Raw genomic sequence first — 20,780 nt, 5'->3', positions numbered from 1 at the left:
TAGGTGTCAGTACAGGTTGTCCGGTGCCAACTGTCGACAACCGTCATGTAACCACCGACCCTTAACACACGTAACATTTTAATTACAATATGACATATTTACCCGACAACAGAGAGGAGTTTTGGACAGCACTCTTCATGAGTGCTAACTTCTTTTGTTTCTATGGGCTTTTGTGGTTTTGTGATACTCTTTCTCCATTGTGTTAAAACCTGTGGTGGGCAGGTATTTCAAGAGTGCTTTCTCACATTGTGTTGTTGCAAGTTCTTGCTTGTGTAGCAAGTTTCCAAATCCCTCTATGTAAGAGCAGCATTTGTAAAAGACCCAATGGGTTCTGCTTGTAAAAACCATGTGTAAAAAGGTGTATTTTTCTATACTGATTGTCTTAATCCAGATTTCAAAGTCCCCATGTGCAGCGCAAATTTGAGTTCCATGAGAAGTAGAAAGAAGCAAAGAGATGTTTTGGCTAGTAAAGCTCACTGGTTAGGGAGGTGTGATCTGAAAATGGTTAGTAGTTTGGATAGGGATGAAGTTTCCTTGTTGCAGAATTCAACTGTTGCTAATGAAATTGATAGTTGTTGCAGAAGTAAGTCTTTGCTGCCAAAGTTTTCTATGCCACAGAAGTTGACTGCAGTTGCTGATGAAATCGTGGGCAATTGCTGACGAAGTCATGGGCAACTGTAGACAAAGTTAAACAATTGTTGTTGAAAATGAAAGTCAAATACCTTCCCTAACAAAGTTGATGGTTTGCCCATAGAAGTCAACTTGGGCTTGCTGATGAAGTCCATTAGTGTTGACAAAGGTTGAAAGTATGAATAGCTACAAAAGTTGGCAATGGCCAACGAAGTATTGTAGAAGTGCACATATGGATACAGAAGTTGCATAAGAGTCTGCTGAAGTTATATATGAGGTTGCCAAAGTTGCAAAGTGTTGCTGAGGACCACATGTGGTTGTTGAAGTAGTAGAAGAGGCTGCAGAAGTGCACAGTTGAATGTAACTTGCAGGACTGTTGCAGTCTTTGAAAAAGGCACCAAATGATGTCCAAAATTTTAATGGTTTGACAATTTGGATTTCTCTCAAAAAGATGACCTCAGAAAAAAAAAAAAGGAGCCTCATTTTGAGCCCACATGCAGAAGTTATAGTCATTGGAAAACAATTATATCCATAAGTGCCAAGTTTGAAACAGGCATATTTTTATGACTATAGCAACATGTCTTTGTCAAGTTTTGAGATCTGATTTGGCATGAGATTGCTACCATGGGTCATGCTAGTAGCTACTGATTGGATCCTTTTGGCATGAGTTTGGATCATTTTAATCAGCTTTTAGATGCCATAGTCAGCCAATAGTGTAGCTGAGCAGTTAGTGGCCATTTGAGTGTTTGACAAATGATTTGTTGTGTTATAAATCATTGTATATTGCCAAAATAAAGGTCTCTTCACTTCTTTTAATTTGTTACTTAAACCACAGGAATATCAGGCAGAAGGGCCCGGTTATGTAACTGTTTTTGAAGAATGAGAAAAGACGGAAAGATGGCAATTATTAGCAGCTTTGAGGGCAGTACCTCTTCATCTTCTGTGCAGCATGTTTCCTTCGGAGGACAGCAAGCAAAACAGAGGAACAAATGTTTTGAGGAAGCCATGTTTCAAACCATGGATTGAGGAGAGCAAGGCAGTTAGCAAAGGTAGAAGACCTTGTACTTAATGGTTGTTTGGGACACCGTTATTAATTTCCTTTATATGTTGTGCTGAAAGTTTGGGACAGTCATTTTATTTTCCTTGGTGAAAGATTAGGAAATCATGATCTAGATGGTAGTTTGATGAGGAAACAAAGAAGAGTGATTCAGAAACTATAATACTCTGAAAGACCATGTTTTATGGCATTGTGATCCTCATATCATCTTCTAAAGGCAATGCATTTAAGTCCTTGAGCCAGTTGTGTATCTATGATGTAATGTCCCCTACTAGGATTTGGTCTAATTTAACCATAATTAATCTATTTTCAAGTGCTTATGACTTAAACTAACTTGAACAAGCAGCAAGTCTATCTTAACATGAATCCAATCTGTGATGTACTATCTTTCTTTAGTCTATCAAGTAATTGTTAACTTACCATACTAAATAATTAATCTTGTTCTGATTCATTTATAAATCATTTACGTATTTATTAATTACTAGTTATATAAATTATCAAGTATTACTACATAGCAATTTCTAAATGTATTATATTAATCATAATTACATTGTATTAATATCTATATTTACAGTCCCTATATTATTCCTTATTATAATTTAAGTATATATATATATATGAATTAAATAGGGTTGCTAATTATTATGTATTTGCCAATTTACTAATCCTACCACTTCTAAAACAACACTAGTTAGTAATATGTTTAGTGGCTGGTAATGGCAGACAGATCTGACGCATGCCAGATCTGGTCTACCACTGTCCTGTATTATTTTAATTTATACTTCAGTCTATGCTACGGTTATTATTAAAATTCTGCATAAAGACATAATCAGAATTCATTATCAGACTTCGTTAAAATTCATCTACTTATTATTATCAAGCTTCATATGTGAGGCAGACGTATTAGGCATACTCTTCTTCAGTTTGCTGATGAGTCCCAGATATTTAGTTATGATGCTCCAATAAAGGATACAAATAAGAGATTAAAGTTTTCTGATTATCCCCTATATTATTATTCTTCCCTCCCCGAAACCCCCCATTGAGGATTATATGAAGTCTGTTTAATATGCCATGAGAGGGTGTGCTGGTGAAGTGTCGTATCCTTTGATACAAACAAATGACATTAGCTCTTAATAAATCGCACCTCTTGGTTGTCCTTGAAAATTACTTAATCTCTGTTTAATAAATCTTAATTGATGTAGCCTTTCACGTTGTCAACTTACATGCTGCTGTTAGTTCTTCCAATGATAATCTCATAATCGCAGCTCTTCTTATACTGACTTATCGCTAGTGGCAGCTCCAAAACACAACCGTCTATCGCTGGCAATAAACATCTCTTGGACTATAGATGACATCTGTTTGATTACATCTCTCTAATATTATTGCTACCGTTAGATAGGTAACATTCTATTTTGTTCTTTGTCTCTTATTGAATCGCTTAGACACTTAATCGCTCTGCTAATCACTTTTGGGATGACTGGGGCATTGCTATCAATAATGTATTGTATATGATCAAATCCTTTTCATAACCAACGATTGTTCAATGCGATATAATTTGTAGTAGTTATCAAGTGTAATCGGGTACTTAAGCAAGTGATACAAGCCAAAGGCAATTGCTTAGAATGAGCGGTCCAAGTTAGTAAAAGAGATTTATTCGATGGCATGAAGGTATTCCATGAAACAAATGCACTAGATGTTTTGTTATCGATAATTTTCTCAATTGCCGCTTACTTCCACTAATGAACTTTCAATACATTGTGTGTCAAATATCAATCTAGATCTGCTAAGGTCGTTAGTGGAAAATATTGGTCTTTACGTATTTGGTTATCAATGAAATTTAGACTCTTTTTCCATATTTGTTTGCCACCTTTATCATCACTACTATATTAATATTCTGATGAAGTTGACCATCAATATTATAAGTCGACCATATAATATTAATTTAGTGTTGCTTTATTCGAATTACTAATTTATTAGTCTTAATTAATATCATTAATGATTATTTCCTCCTTAACATATCTTTGATGACCGCTGTCTTATTGCATTATAATTGTTTGATAGTTATTATATAAATAATAATAAATAACAATCATATATAACAATAATAATAAATAATAATCATAACAAATAATAATAAACATTAATAATCATATAGTAGAGGAAAATCGTGAAGTCTCATAAATGAGACGATTTTCCAATATTATTAAATGTTAATTAATAAATGTTTTAATTATCATATTTATTTAATCCAATGTCCAAAGAGGGGTTATGACATATGACCTTTGTAGGGTTACAGTGAAAGCACTATCAGTTGTATCCATGCCTGGGATAGTTACTGATATTGAGATTTAGTTCGTGTGCAAGTCATATTACTTTAAAAAAGGTACATTTGGGTATTGTAAGAACTATGAGCAATTTAAAAGATCACTGTACTTTGTGGATCAATGGCAAGAGGAGCTGAAGCTTACTCTTCCAAAAAAATTATTCCCAGTCAAGGGTTTCTCCAAAGGTATATTAGTGTTTCATTTGTGTGTGTGTTTATTCCACTTTTTGGGTAGTATTCAGGTGGGGCATCGTAAAAGACTAATGTATTTTGTGTATCAATGGCATGAGGAACTGAAGCTCACTCTTCCTAAAGTATAATTCCCAACTGAGAGTTTCACCAATGGTATTTTAGTGTTTCAATTGTGTGTGTGCACGATTGTGTTTATTCCATTTTTGGGTACTACTTGAGTGCTTTACATAGGTTAAATATACACATGTATGTATCCGTTCATCTAAGAGACCTAGTTGAATGCTAACGATAGCCAATGGAATTATTGTACAATGACTGAATGAAGATAGGGAAAGCAGCTAATTGCATAATGCCACTTGGTACAATGCCCTTGGCCAGGCAATTATAGTTTTTTGTTTCCTCCAGTCTCTCGTGAAACTCCTCAAAGCCCACATGACCTATGTCAGCATTTGAAACATGGACCAATTTTGAGATGACTTTAGAAGGGGGAACAAACTCTTTGAACTCATACTTCATCTTTTGGGGGGATGTCATAAGCTCAAAATAAAATTAGTTTTGATGAAATAGGATAAAAGCAAATCATTTTGTAGTCAAGCAAGTTTTCAAGCTCAAGATGTGTGTAACTGCTAGAAAAGTCCAGAAGTCTGGAGCATTTACTTATCACAAGATTTTGGGGTTTTGATGCAGTTTGTAATTACAAAGATGCTTGCAGGGCCTGAAACTCCAGAAGTAATATCTATTTAAGCTTGCAGTTGCAACAGTGCATGCAAGGATTCAGGCTCTAGATGTAAGTGTGTAACTACTCGAAAAATTTGAAAGTCTGGAGTATTGACTTATCACAAGGCTTTGGGGTTTTTACATAGCTTTATAATTACAAAGAAGCTTGCAAGGCCCAAAACGTCAGATGTAATATTTATGTGGGATTGCAGAGTTAGGATGTCTGCTTGCAATTACGAGAGTGCATGTAGGCATTCGAGCTCCAAATGAAGTTTTGTAAGGGATGTGCAAGGATATCTAAGAAGTCCAAAAATTTGAAAGAGCAAAGCACTGTGAGATTTTGTAGTTTCACTCTAGGACTAGGGACTAAAATGGTGAACAATCTAAGGCTTAATATACCCAAGAGGGATTTTGGAGTGGGGGAGTGAGTTTGCAATACTTACAAAAGCTCATTAAAAAACCAAAAACCTGAAGGAGAAAAACTCATTTCAATCTTTAACAAATCTACAAAAACACTAGGAAAACTTAAACTTAAATAGCAAAATTCTTAGCATAAAAATGTAAATTCTTAGCATAAAAATGTAAAGGCTAGGGTTTAATGAAGCAATGGGCCCCTAAAGAATCAAGCAATGCCCAAAGTTAAAGAGTTCCCCTTTGAAGCAGCTGCAATCCAAATTGAAGCTCCACAAAATTTGATGACTTGCACAACCCTTGAAATGGTTTAAAGTTTTAAACCCCTCTTTTGTACAATCGTTCCTGTAATGACACATGGACCTGGCTATAAAATTAGCTTAGCAAGGATAGTAGTGGAGTTGCAGAGGTTGCAGGAAGAGGAAGAGTGGGAAATGACCATTCGAGAGCAAGAAAATGTGAGAAATAATGTTGCAAATGACAAGGTAAGAGCACGAAACGTATGACTTCATCTACACACACGAGCAATAAATGACTCCTTTTGTTAGATTTTACCACTAGATTTTTGAGGTCCAAATGCTGTCATGTAATTACAAAGTGAGAGGAAAACATTGCAAAAGATGGTGCACACAAGCTTTCAAGGTTCAAATATAACTGGGTTAGTTACAAGCTTGCATCGAAAACTCAAATCCCTAGCCTAGTTAATGATGCGGACTTTCTAAGGAGGGATGTAAGTGTGCAATGTAATGATTACGAAGTAAAATGCAAAGTTTGGATCTCCAAACATAGTAATGATGCATCAGTTTTCCAAGTTCAATGCAGGTTTGTAATGCTTGAAAAGGTGTGCGAGAAACCTGAAATCTCAGATAGATAAAGGGCCACGGGTTTCAATGTTTTGGGGTCATAATGTAAATAACTTGCAAAATTACATGGAAACTCTGAAACTTCTCAAAGAGAGATTTGGCACATCTACCTTTAAAATTTGAACTTTTCTTGAAACCAAACTTTCTCTAGGACCATCTAAACACTTAGACAATCCAACTTTACAACTTTTGATATGAATTATCCACATTTAAGATTTGAACTATGAATTTTGGCACGGTAACCCAGTTACTCACAAAATGAAAGAGACTTCTTGAGCAACATGGAATGCAAGAAATTTGAAATTGTACCTCGAAAATTTCAGGACAACGTATAATTACAAATATAATCTAGAGAAAATTATCATAATTTTACTTCCCATCTAGATATTGATAGAAACACAATATGCTGCAGGAATAACTAGCCTCAGTTGAGATGAGTGGTAGACATAAAAATATGAAGCATGCCCCCACAAGTGCCAATGCTTCCTGATACCTTACATCTTCAAGTTACAAGAAAAAATTCTATTTTGTCATTTTGTAAATGTTGCATCCTGCTTGAAAATCTTTCTAACATCTAGACATATAGTCTATATTTCTCTCCATTTACCTCAATAGGATATCTACAAGCAAAATGAACAGCATGGAAAAGGATTCTATTTACATAAACCACATAGAGGATTGCATTTTCACTGCCAAATCCAACATACATTGTAAACATAGTAAAAAGCTCTGCAAAATAAAACATCTGGGAACTCATTCACAGCTGTAACACCAGGGACTAGCACCAACCAACAAAGAAGAGTAATAAACTGACTCTTCCTTTGGTATTTTCTCAGATTTTTCACTTTATAACTCAAAAATCAATCTGGACAAAGAGAACAAAACCTTGAATTTATTGAAAAATCAAGCTTTAAAAATGATAAAAGTAATGTTAAGAAACAAGGAACATCCTGGCGGATTATGCATAGAAGAACCTGCTAGCAATAAAAATTTACTGTTTGATAACGTTGCAAGGAATGACGATAACAAATTCAACTCCAATTCTTATGGGCTAAAACATAAACTACATAGTTCTGAAGGCACTGTTACTAAGAAAGAATGAAAAACAATCTCACCACTAACTCCTGAAGCAGAGTCCGCAACCCATTTTCTAACAACTGATTTTCATCTTGAACAAGAACAGTTTGTTTCTGCAGAAAGGTAAATGCAGAGGTAATTCCATCAGAGAAAATTAAATTGTTCAAGTATGATTCAAATTCTCTTTAGAAACTTTGAAAGAATGTATGTAAATTCCAAATTGTCAAAACAATCATTGCATTAGTACAATATTAGCACCTTAGTGAACATTAAATATGAACATATTTGTGACAGTATCCCATACATCCATGAAAAGAAAAATTCATTATTTTTAGTGCATATCCATTAGCACAACTGCAATCGATTTGTTATTCAAATCTGATATTGTGTTTTCTAACATGCAATTGAAAAGTATAATCTGAAAAAAGGAAATGTCACCTGAGGTTTAACTGCATCTTGCATTGCCTGAACAGCAAAACTTGACGGATGTCCAGGTTTTGACAACGCATCTCTGAATACCTCCTGCATAATAAGAGTAGGTTGAAAGTACAATGAGTGGAGTGACAATCATCACAACATCAGGTATATAGTGTTAAGGAATCTAGATCAGAGATAGAGAAACAATAGTCTGAAAATTATATATAGAAGAACAGAATTTTGATGAGATTTTCGATATGAATAAATTCTGTCAGTTAATCTTTGATATTATCGATTGCTTACTGGATCACGAGATTTCCACTGTAATTGATATCGATCACCAGCAAGCATCGAAGTCGGGTATATGTATGGATGTGAAAAGTCATGTCCACGTAGAGGCATGACTTCTACGTGGCTTATGCCACATAGAGTCATGAACCTACGTGAACATGACTCTTCGTATTGCAAGAGTCACCATTTTAGTTATGCATTAAAACACTTAACAGTGCTCAGGTTTAACGATGCTTAGACTTCGACAGTCACTATATGTTGTTTGCTTTAATCCGAATGAGGCTACATTCTTAACACTCCCTCTTAGCAAAAGAGGATTGAATTAAGTTTAAGAAACAACACACACACACACACACACACACACATATATATATATTCATTTGACATGATCATATACATTCAATCAGTAATGTTTACTAGTGAAATTTTTGATATCTTAGAGAGATATGAATTATCTAATATCCAGCACTCTGGGACAACTACTACATGAAGTCTTATCAGATAACATCCTTGATCCTAGTGACAATTGTAAAATTGTCATTATCACAAATGCAATAATTTTAGTATCATGATATCCGGCACATTCCAGGACAGCAAATTAATGTAGTCAATCATGATATGATTGTTATCATATTTCCGACACATTTCGGAACAACACTTAATGACAACAAATCAATAACTCAACATAACAAATTTAGTATCAAGATTTCCGGCACATTCCGGGACAGCAACTTAATGTATTCAATCTTGATAACAGATCGGGCTATTGTGGAGGTCGTCACCTTACAATAGTGATCTAACACATACATCTCATGGAAGATCGTCACCTTTCATGACATAACACATACATGCAATATTGCATGCAAAATATTCATGAATATATCAAATTACATATGATTACGACTCAATTTCAATTATAGTTTAGTCATACCAAGTTTACCTCTAAAGTACTCCACTTTCAAGTTTGCAAGAGGTTTGGTGAATATGTCGGCACTTTGCTCTTCAGTTCTGATGTAGGTCAATTTAATAACATCTCTTTCTACCATATCTCTTATGTAATGGTAAGGGATTTCTATATGCTTGGATCGATTGTGAAAAACTGGATTTACAGAAAGTTTGATGCAGCTTTGATTATCACAGTGAATCACAATGGGGTTCAGGGGCTTCCCAAATAGTCCAACTAGCAATTTCCTTAACCACACTGCTTCACAAGCTCCCATGGAGGCAGCCATATATTCGGCTTCAGTGGAACTCTGAGCAACTGCTAGCTGTTTTCTGCTAAACCAGGATATCATAGCCGATCCAAGACTAAAACAACACCCCGTTGTACTTTTACGATCAATGGAACTGCCTGCCCAATCGGAATCAGAGTACCCTTGGAGTTGTATCTCAACATTTTTATACTTCAGGCCAAGTTCAATAGTACCACGCAAGTATCTCAGAATATGCTTAGCAGCCATTAGGTGAATCTTCTTGGGTTCGCACATGAATTGACTTAACACATTAGTAGCATAACAAATATCAAGGCGAGTGTTTACCAAGTACATAAGGGATCCAATAATTTGTCTATAGTATGTAGGATCTGTAGATTCTAAATCTACTGCTTCACTTTTGAGCTTATGAAGATTTGTTTCCATTGGAATAGATAGAGGTTGACAATCTATCATACCAAATTTGGTCAGATATCAATGGTGTATTTTCCTTGATTTAGGAAAATGTAATTCTCTTTTTGCCATACTTCTAGACCCAAAAAATAGTGTAGTAGACCTAGATCCTTCATATCGAATTCAGCCACCAGATCTTGTTTGAATTTTGCAATGAGATGATCTTCTCCTGTTATCAACAAGTCATCAACATAGAGAACAAGTATTAACATGTCACCATTCGATATTTTGAATTATATGTTAGAATCTGCTTCATTTTTGGAATATCCTAGCTTGGAGAGATAACTATCTATCCTTTCGTACCATGCCCTGGGAGCTTGCTTAAGGCTGTAGAGGGCTTTTTTTAGTCTGCACACATAGAGATTTCTATTGTGTGTAGCAAAGCCTTCAGGTTGTTCTATATATACTTCTTCCTCAATAAAACCATTCAAAAATGCGATCTTTACATCCATTTGATGTACCTTCCACCCTTTAGACGCTGCAATGGCAATAATGGTTCTTACAAAAGTATATCGAGCAACTGGAGCAAATGTCTCTTCGTAGTCAATTCCAGCCTTTTAAAAAAAAACCCTGGCAACGAATCTGGCTTTGTGTTTTTCAATACTACCATCTGGTGCATATTTGATTTTGAATAACCACTTTGAAGAGACAACTGATTTGTCTTTTGGTCTAGGTACAATGTCCCAAACATCATTTTTGAAGATAGACTGGTATTCCTCAATCATTGCATCTTTCCAAGCTTGACATGTTAAAGCCTCTTCAACATTTGATGGTTCAGATTTTGTAAGCTTGGTCATGAGTGCAACATAGCATGACTGACTTCTTGTTTTCTTATTCTCTTTGAAGATTTCATCAGGTTCCACATTATTTCCTCAATCATCTTTCTTGCCCATAGTGGTCTTTTCTTGTTGTTAGGATTTTCAGCATTCTCAAAATTAGATGATTGAGGTTCATGATCTTCTATGCTATTCTCCCTCTGATTCTCAATTGTAAGATTTTCATCTGATTTTGTGGTTTGATCATCTTCTGCACTTAGAGAGAGTTTATAAGCAGCATCCTCTTCAAATTTGACATCTCTACTGATTTCAATAGATCTTCGTCCTGAAATATAGACTCTGTATCCTTTAGTGGTTTCACTGTAGCCAACAAATATGCCTTTCTTCCCAGAGGGTTCTAGTTTGGTTCTCTTTTCTTTAGGAACGTGAATATACACGTGGCAACCAAAGATTCTTAGATGGCTTAAATCTGATTTATTCCCTGTAAAGGCTTCTTCAGGTGTTATATTCTCTAGGATTGAATGAGGGCATCTGTTTTGAATGTAAACAGTTGTATTTGATGCTTTAGCCCAGAATGAGATATGTAGATTTTGATCATGCATCATGGCTTTAGCGGCTTCGATGATGGTTTTGTTTTTCCTTTCTGCAGCTCCATTTTGTTGAGGATTATAAGGTACTGTACACTCCCTCTTAATCCCAACAGAAATGCAGAACTCTTTAAAATTTTCAAGGATATATTCACCCCCATTATCTGATCTTAGAGTTTTTATTTTCTTCCCAATTTGATTTTCCACTAAGGCTTTAAATTCTTTGAATTTTAATAACACTTCATTTGATTATTTGAGTTTTATGAAATAGATCCAAGTTTTCCTAGAGTAGTCATCAACAAATATCACGTAATACAAAAATCCCCCCAGTGATGGTAATGACATTGAAGCACGCAAATCAATGTGGACAAGTTCTAGTACAGTTTTTGATTTGTGTTCACTTGATGGAAAAGACCCTTTTGAGTTCTTCCCTAGAGCGCATCCTTTACAAGTTCCAACATGATCAGATTTTAGATTGGGTAATCCTGTGGTGATCTTTCCTATGGAAGGTAGGGAACTAAATCGAAGATGTCCTAATCTTCTATGCCAAATTTCATTAGAATTAGATACTTCATGATTTAGTGCTTGTTTTTGAGTATTACTTAGTTTGTATAAACTACCATCTCTAGATCCTATAGGAATAGCATTCTTTATGTTAGAATTTTTAGGCCAGAGTAGAACTTTATCATCATGGAAGGTGACACGATATCCTTGATCAGCTAGTCTTGATACAGAGACCAAATTCCTTTTGATACCTGGTACAAAAAGAACATCTTCCAATTGTAATGTAACTCTTGTTCTTAATTGAATTGAGCAGGTCCCAATTCCTTTCACTGGATAGGTAGAATTGTCTCCTATTGTAACATCTTCAGTTGTTTCTATGTTGTGACCCATGGTCTTCCAAATGTTGTTTCCGGTTTGGTGCTCGAAAGGAGCTAGTATTTGTAATAAGTTTGTAATGTGGATGCTCAAATGAGTAATAATGATTCTATGATACTTAATACAAAATTTATGGAATTTGCTCATAAATTAAAATTTAGCAACCCCGTGTACACCACCATACATATCTTGTATGGATCCTGAACATTCGACAAGGAAATGTCCAGCACTTGACCTGAGCTTCACAAACAGAAATCAATGAATAGTTGTTTATTAACAGTCTATTGAAGAAGACGAATACAAAAGATTAACTATAAGCTTATGCCTATGCCAATGGTATTGTCCCATGAAGCTCAAGGAAGCATTACTAGGTTGGGTGCCACTCCACACTTGATTCTTGAAAACTTTGTTGTTTTCAATGTTGCTTGGCGATGTGCTTTATTCACTTAGATCAGCATTGAAATGAGATTATTTGGTCTGAAGGCCTTCTTTTCCATAAGCATCCAATGTGATCTATAAATGATCCAACACCACATGACAACACTAGCTGTCATGTCCCCTTTTTTTGAAGAAGTCAATTAGGAGCCTTAGCCTATTATTTTATTTTCCGTAGGCTAAAAGTAAGGTTAAAGGAAATAGTTTAAAATTGTAAGAAATGACTATAGCAACCCAAGATCTAGAGGCCAAATGGATAGCACAAAAACAAGAGAGAACAATAGAGAAAACAAACTGTATTCTCATCAAGATGCAAATAGCTGGATGAATAAACAATGTACATAAACCTGCTTATATAGGCAAGGCAAAAAGGAAAAGAGAGCACACAATAATGGCATGTGGCTAAATGAAAGCCAAGGGTAGGTAGGAGTTAGTTAGAATTCAACCACCCAACACAAATAACTATGCATCCTAAGAAATGATAAGTCCACCTAAAGTGGAAATGCTCCAACTACTCCTATGCAATTCCCTAAGCAAGCTTAACTACAATGTAATTATATCCTAGGAGATAAATAAAATAAATTAATTACACCAACACCCCTCCCTTAAGTGCAACTTAGGGGAATGTAGACTCAAGCTAACAATGCAAGATGTGTCCCAACTACTAGGCCATGTTAAGTACCCATGAGCATGTGCAATGCAATCTCTCAGAAATGAAGAAAAGGAGAAAACCCAATGGGAAAAAACTCCCACCCCCAAAAGAGAGATGAACACACAAAAGAACTCTCAAAGAAGAATGAGAAGGACAAAACCTCGAGTGAGGAAAAAGCCCCCTCATAAGAGAGAATGGAGAACTCAACTGACCCCCCCCCCCTAATGAAATATCCCGCAACCCCAAGAGAGCTCGCAACTGATGAAACTTACTCTCAATGAAGGGTTTGGTGACGATGTCTGTAACCTACTCTATTGTAGGACAATACTACAAATCAATCATCTACTCCTATATCAGCTCCCTGATGTAGTGCATATGGATCTCAATGTGCTTGGTCCGTTGATGTTGAACCGGATTCTTCAAGATTTGAATGACACTCTGATTGTCACAATGAAGGATTGTGGGTTGTGGAGTGGTGAAGCCAAACTCAGATAGAAGATGCTAAAGCCAAATAGCCTCAATAGCTGCATTAACTACTCCCCAATACTTAGCCTTAGTCGAAGAGAGAGCAATAGCATGTTGCTTCTTACTTTGCAGGCCTAACCAAGATGAAAGTTGTAGCCTGAAGTCAACTTACGATAATCACGATTGCTAGCCCAATCGGAGTATGTATATCCAACCAAGTCAAGTCTTGTACCCATTGAATAGTGAATCCCAAAGTGATGTGTACCTTGTATGTAATGCAAGATGTGTTTGGCAGCTTTCTAATGAAGCTCATGTGGTTCGTGCATAAAGCGTGAAACCAAGCCAACCACAAAAGAAATATCAAGGCATGTGTGAGTCAAGTAGATGAGACTCCCAACAAGCTGGCAATACGATGTGGCGTCAACAAGTGGAATGGAACACTTAGCCTCAAGCTTGACTCCTGAAAGAAAGGGAGTTGGTGCAGGCTTACAATCAACAACGTGGAACCAAGCTCGAAGATCAAGATCATACTTGGGCTAAGCAAGAGTGATCCTGGAGAGATTGCGATATCTCGATCCCAAGAAAGTAATACAAAAGGCCCAAGTCAGTCAGAGCAAATCTATCATGCAAAGAAGATTTGACACTGCCAATGATGGATGAGGTACTCCTTGTAATGATCAAGTCATCAACATAGAGCACAAGTAGCAAATGGGAGTCATCCTGTCACAAAATGTATACATTCGGATATGAATGACACCTGGCGAATCCTGCTGAGAGAAGAAAGGAATCCATCTTGGCATACCAAGCCCTAGGAGCCTGTGTGAGGCCATAGATAGACTTCCTCAATCTGCAAACCAAAAAAGAATCCTTAATGAATCCTTGCGGCTGCTCCATGTAAATCTCCTCCTGAAGATCTCGGTGAAGAAATGCACTCTTCACATCCATTTGATGTACAGCCCAACCATGAGCTGCAACTATAGCAAGTGTCAAGCGAATGGAGTTCATCTTAGCTATGGGGGCAAAGGTCTCTGTCTAATCAACACTAGGAACCTATGAGAAACATTTTGCCACAAGCCGAGCTTTGTACTCATCCACACTTCCATCCGTTGCATACTTAGTCCAATAGATCCACTTACATTGAACCATCTTTCTCCCCTTAGGGAGCACAACTAAATCCCATGTGTTGTTCCTCATCAAGGAACTATAGTCTTCTTCTATTGTTGGGTCCCACTCAAGAACTCTTGATGCTTCCTAAAAGGATTGTTGATCAAAAGCACTAGCAATGTAAGCATGTAGAAGATGTTGATGTTGTGACCTAGTCCTTCGAGTGTCTAAAGGATCCCCAACAAGAGTACTTGCTAACTGAAGAGTTTGTTGAGCCCAACAAGGTCGTATAGCAAATGAAGACGACTCTCCTCAACTATAAGTGGACCTTCCGGAGGTGTGAACCTACAAGTCGAAGTTGAGGAGGAATCATCATCTGAGTCACTATAATCACTTTCCACTATGGAGGAAGGATGAAGAAGATTAGAGGCCAAGCTAGGAGAGCTTTCCTCAAAGTGAACACTCCTCTAAATGAATAGCTCATGTGTCTCTAGATCCAAAAGTCTATATGCCTTGACACCCTCAAGATATCCCACGAAGATGCAAGGCCTACTCTGAGGTTCCAATGCCTTGCGCTTCTGTGGAGGTATGCGGGCCCATGTTGGACAACCAAAAACTCTGAAGTGTTTCACAATTGGCTTTCTACCACACCAAGCCTCAAAACGAGTCATACCTTTCAATGCCTTGTGGGTAACCCAATTTTGGACGTGTGTGGCACAACTAATAGCTTTTGCCCAAAAAGTTGGACCAAGAGAACGAGCATGAATCATGCAACTAGCCATCTCCTTAAGAGTTCTATTCTTCCTTTCTACAACACCATTATGCTATGGAGTATAAGCAACTGAGTGTTGAAGATCAATCCCCTCAAGAGTACAAAATTCCTCAAGCCTATTGTTCATATATTCCCTTCCATTGTATGTGCGGAGAATCTTGACTTGCTTCCTTGATTGCTTGTCAACATGAGCCTTGAAGGCTAGAAACTTGTCAAACACTTCACTCTTGTGACAAAGAAAGTAGACCCAAGTGAAGCAGGAGTAGTCATCAATGAAAGTGAGGACATAGTGAGCCTCGCTAAATGATGGCATCAGAAATGGGTTTGCTACATCACTGTGAACCAATTGAAGAATTTCCAAAGCTCTCCAAGGCTTCCCTTTGTCAAACTTCTCTTTGGGATGCTTGCCCATGGAACAACCTAAACATACACCATCTGAAAAGCTGATTTGAGGGAGTCCTATGACTATATCCTTGGAGCTAAGTTGTTGAAGATAACGGTAATTGAGATGTCCAAACCGCTCATGCCATAACTTACTTTCTAAATTTGAATGAGTGAGCAAGGTTGTAGGAGGAGAGCGAGGCACAAAGTGAGAGGATGAATAAAGCCGAGTGTTTTGGTTGGTATGGCCCACTGCAACCTAGGCATCATCCTTAAGTTCTTTGACCACAACTGAATCAGGTGAAAACTCAACTTTCTTACCATCTCCAAAGTGAATGATTTGGTAGATTGAAAGAAGGTTGTGGTGTGACGTTTTCACACATCACCCTAGTGCAAATGGGGACCCCCATGTTTTTGCTTTGCTTAGGGCTTTAGTTTAGTTGTCTCGGCTTAGTGTCAGTCTCTTAGTTGTTAACCCTTGCTTGTGAAGAGGTTGGCTCTATCGGATTGAAATTTGTGCTATTAAGTTATTATAGGTGATCAAGTCATCAAGCTCTCACTTGCATACATGAGGTGGACCCTAAGGTTTTAGGTTGTCAGAAGATAAGTTTGAGAATAGTGGACAAGATCACTTCCAAGGATGAAGAGTATCCAAGTGATGAAGAGGTGAAAATATTGAACTTGCCAAGATTTTGAAGGTTCAAAAATTGACTAGGGCACAGGTTTTGCTCAAGGCATGATCTTGATAGTGGCTTGCTAAGCAAGAGGTCTTTGTGTAGGCAAGAGGCATAATTCTGCCTAAGTGAATAGTTGTGCATACAAGTCTCAAAATGTCGATCCAATTGTGCAAACAACATATAAAAATTCAATCAAGACTTAATCAAATTGTGCACACAAACATTAAAATCCAGCTTAGCAAGGTAATTTTGTGCATGAGGAGGCCAAAAAGCTGAAATTTTCTTGTACAAGAGGCCTCAAAATCTGCCCAGCTTGATCAATTTGTGCAAAGGAGACTCTTAAAATGCCAATTTCATTGTGCAAGAGGAAGCTGAAAATCCGAAATGGCAAGGTCAAATGTTGAAATTCCACCAAGGTCATTTTGTGCAAACAGACCTCCAAAAGCCGAATATGTTTGTGCAAAGGAGAGGTTAAGTGCCGACATCCTCTTGGGAAGCACATGATGAAATTCCACCCAAGCACCAAGTTGTGCATCCAAGCCTCAAGATGTCGATCCTTTTGTGCAAACAACATAAAAAATCCAATCGGGACAGTCAAATTGTGCACAAGGACCTTAAAATCCCACCATACCAAAATTATTTGTGCAAGTGAGGGGCAAGACTGGGCCTAAGTGTGAGTTGGGAAATAGAAATGTCGACATACTAAGTTTTGCAAGCCTACCTAAAAATGCCACCAAGGAAGAGGATGAAGCACTCAAGGGAAAGTCGACCAATAAGAACATAATGATCATGCGCATCAAGTAGAAGATAAAATGTTCCATTGCAAGGGTCAAGTCGGCTATGCATGAAGAGACACACTTCCACACATTAGCGCCTATAAGAGGTAGTGTCCTATGTCAATCAAACATCATTCAATGCAAGTTGCTAAGCAAATCTGATTAAGAACCTACAGCAGTGCAAAGTCTATTAAGGAAGATGATTTTTAATCATTTCATTGATCAAATTCCACATCAAAGAGGTGCGATCTTGATTAAGAAGGTTTGAGCCTAAGAAAGAGGTTTGATTCATCCATTCGTTGAGGGCAACAACAGCATGTTTGAGCGAATTCCCATGATCAGACCTGTAGCAAACATAAAAACAAACATGAAGTAAGCAGAATCAGACCTTAAGACATCATTTAATCAGACAAAATCAGAGCATAGAGAGATGCAAGGTAAGTAAAATTAAGTTTATGTTATATGTGTTTGATGCCCTCTTGTTTGTTTTGAAGGTGACAAAGGGGGAAATCGAAGGGGCAGGCCTAATTGTAGGGAGATCAGAATAGCACTCCAAGGATGGTATTCCAACGTTGACACATTCGAGCCAAGTCAACAAGGAGATCCACACAAGGGTTGCAATGAGCTTGCTAGGGAATGGAATCATGATCAAGAACTCCAATGATCCACCAAGTTGATAAGGCAAGAAAGGAAGTTGTAACTACAATATCACAAGACGATGATAGGTCAAGGCTACATCAAGAGCGAGTTTCACCACTTAGAGCCGAGGTTCAAGTAATGCAAGATGGTGGATGGATGATTCATCAACAACACACAAAGGGGAGAGATTTCAAAACTTTAAGGATAGGTTCAAGGAAGCATCACATAGTCTACATTGAACATCATCAAGAAGACAACTAGCAGTGAGACGAGTTGATCAAGTCTAGTTAATCAAGGCAAGATAAACAAGCAAAGATAGAGGATTGACATGACCATGACGATGCTTCCCACCATCATCATCACATTGGGCAAGCTTAGAGATGTTGAGTATCAAGAGATAGTGCATGAGGCATCAACACTAGCTTGTGGTGAGGTATTGAGCCTACTTCCATCACAAACTTTTCTTGTAATGATCTACAATGCAAATTGAGGTGTCATCCTTTTCATCACTGACCAATTGGAGGATTCCAGATGCAACGTACCTGACTCACCCATGGAGGCACAAAATTCAAGATACCTAACCTCATCTTCTATTGGTTCACATTCAATATTGGACCTAAATGTAATTTTCTCATTGGCCAGAGGGAGTTGTCGTAACAAACCCTAATTAGGGTTTCCACCTTGTAATCTTGGCCATTGATTGTGAATCAATCTGAGCCATTCATTGTAAAGAGTTATCTATAAAAGGCTCAAATCTCTCATTCGTAAAGGTTAACAAGAGTAGACTAATGGAGAAAATAGTTAGTGAATAGTTAGTAATAGAAGCAATCAATAGTTAGAAATTACGATAGAGTAGGAGAAGGTATAGATTGTTGCCAAGATCTTGTTGTAAGAAACATATTGTTTTCATTGAAGTTATGGTGAACTCTCTATGTTAATTAAACATGTTGCATGGTCTCTACTTCTCGTTTATTTTCATGTTGTTTAGATTTATGGAAGAAATTTGTGCATGATCAATAGTGAAATCCGTACATCCATACTACTAACACCTTGCTAATTGTAAAGTGCCTTGCGTAGTCAACTAGATCCATCTTAGCCAAGCTTAACTTCAATTGCTACTTCTTCATTGAGATGCATCATCTTGATGGTGTCTATGCTCATGGTAGTGATTTGAAAATCATAAAGCTATCCCTAGAAGATAGCACTAGCCTTGTTGAGATGTTTGCTACATGTCAAAGCAAAGCTTAGTTGAGTTTCATCAAAGATTGTGCGTTGCTATTACATTCCTAGGATTAGAATAGCTTCCTAAATCCTTTACCCTTTTTGCTATTTCTTTAATTTAAGTAAATTCCACCTTCCAGCAACATTCAAGAATTCAAGATTCAACATAAGTCCCCTTGTGATTCCAGCAAAATCAAATCAACCATTGATCTATCCATACGTCAAGAAATGACAATAGAAACCTTGGAGTCGTCTCGGTTGATCACATAATTTAGCATCCAAGAAGATTTTGATCAAGAGAGAATAGAGTACCTTTGGTATTTTATTCTATGTTGCATAGTGCATAAAAAACACATCAACAAGTTGGTGCTCAAGTTAGGAACATAGAGAACATTCTCAAATGTTCCATCATCCATGTCAACTGAACCTTTCCCTTCAACTTCCACTTGAGTACCATCACCTATGAAAATGTGAGGTACCTTGGATGGCTCCAATAAAGAAAATTGTTCCCTCGTAGAACCCATGTTGTGAGAGGCACCCGAGTCAAGTATCCACTATTCAGAAGAACCTATAGTTGCCACAAATGCTTGCCCTTTTCCTTTTGACTGTGAGGAAGTGGAAGGAGATGAACCCTTCTTCTTAGGTGGATGGCAAATTGATGTTGTTCTTCTTGATGATGTTTGTCAACTCATCAATTTTCTTAGAGTGGCAACAATGCTCATCATGACCAACTTTCTTGCAATATGAACAAGTTGGTTTCTCCTTCTTGGTTGAATTTTCCTTCTTGGAAGAAGAGGAGGAATTGCCTTGTTGGGGAGAGGATGATGTGCTCTAGTGTGGCTTTGGTTTAGATTGCTTTTGGTTCTTGCCTTTGCCTTGATTCCTTTGATTCCCTTGATTAGCCACCAAAGCTTTTGACTTTGAAGACTTAAGAATCCCCATGTTGATCAACTTTGCTTGCTCAAGCATTAACATTTTTGTGAATGCGTCAAATGATGGTGTAGTGAATGAAGTACTTGAAGTCAACCGATGGGTTTAAAAACTGGAAACAAAAGTTGCATACTCTAATGGAAGCTTGTCCAACAAATTGTAGACCAACTGTGCATCCTTATTGTCAATGCCACAAATCTTGAGTTTTGCTCTTAGCTCAGTTGCTTTGGTTACATAGCCATGAAATTTTGTTAAGGCATGGAAAAATCTCTCAAGACACCGAATATGTGCCATAGCAAGAAGTCTTCCACCATGGAATTGGTGCCAACACTAAAGAGAAAATCCTTCATGATATTTCATATCCGCCCAAGATAGAAAGAATCTTGTGAAATGCAAGTTGGTAACATGAAAAATGGAATATTTCGCATTAGTGAAGCATAACTCAAGACATTAAGGAAGTTCCTATTTTTGAAGTCAAGTATGACGAGCGAGGTCCACCGGAACGACAAGTCATCTCCCCCTAATTATAGAAACATGAAGTGTGACTGGAATGAATTAATACAGTTGCCAAATTTGTCTCAATGCCAACTTAGCAGCCTGGTGACCAAACTTCTTATTTAAACAAGGTTTAAGACTTCATTCTTCACATCGCATTTCTAAAAATTCAAGCAAGAGCAAAAAGTGAAGAGCATCTTGGGCGTGGTTTTTCATCATCCAGAAGTTCATTTTCCTTTAAAGGTTTTTATTTATTCCAAGAATGGCAGAGTCAAGCAAGGTGGCCAACACTTCCAGGCAGACACAAATCAAGAACAAACAGAGAGAATTCCTCCCCGAGTCAAAGATT

General features: G+C 37.3%; 1 protein-coding gene across 1 annotated transcript in view; it reads right to left on the bottom strand.

Annotated features, from left to right (window-relative positions):
- The window catches only part of LOC131035663 (THO complex subunit 1), a 211,484-nt gene that overhangs the window by 150,979 nt on the left and 39,725 nt on the right, over positions 1-20,780 (bottom strand). The window contains exons 2-3 of the mRNA XM_057967377.2: positions 7,709-7,792; positions 7,309-7,383 (exon numbers count right to left, since the gene is read on the bottom strand). Of these exons, the coding sequence (XP_057823360.2) occupies positions 7,309-7,383; positions 7,709-7,792 (159 nt within the window). The remainder of the gene's footprint in view (positions 1-7,308; positions 7,384-7,708; positions 7,793-20,780) is intronic.

This window comes from Cryptomeria japonica, chromosome 6 (assembly GCF_030272615.1).
Source record: "Cryptomeria japonica chromosome 6, Sugi_1.0, whole genome shotgun sequence".
NCBI classification, from domain to species: Eukaryota; Viridiplantae; Streptophyta; class Pinopsida; order Cupressales; family Cupressaceae; genus Cryptomeria; species Cryptomeria japonica.
The sequence above is the reverse complement of the archived record's forward strand: the minus strand, read 5'-3'. Positions and strand labels throughout refer to the sequence as shown.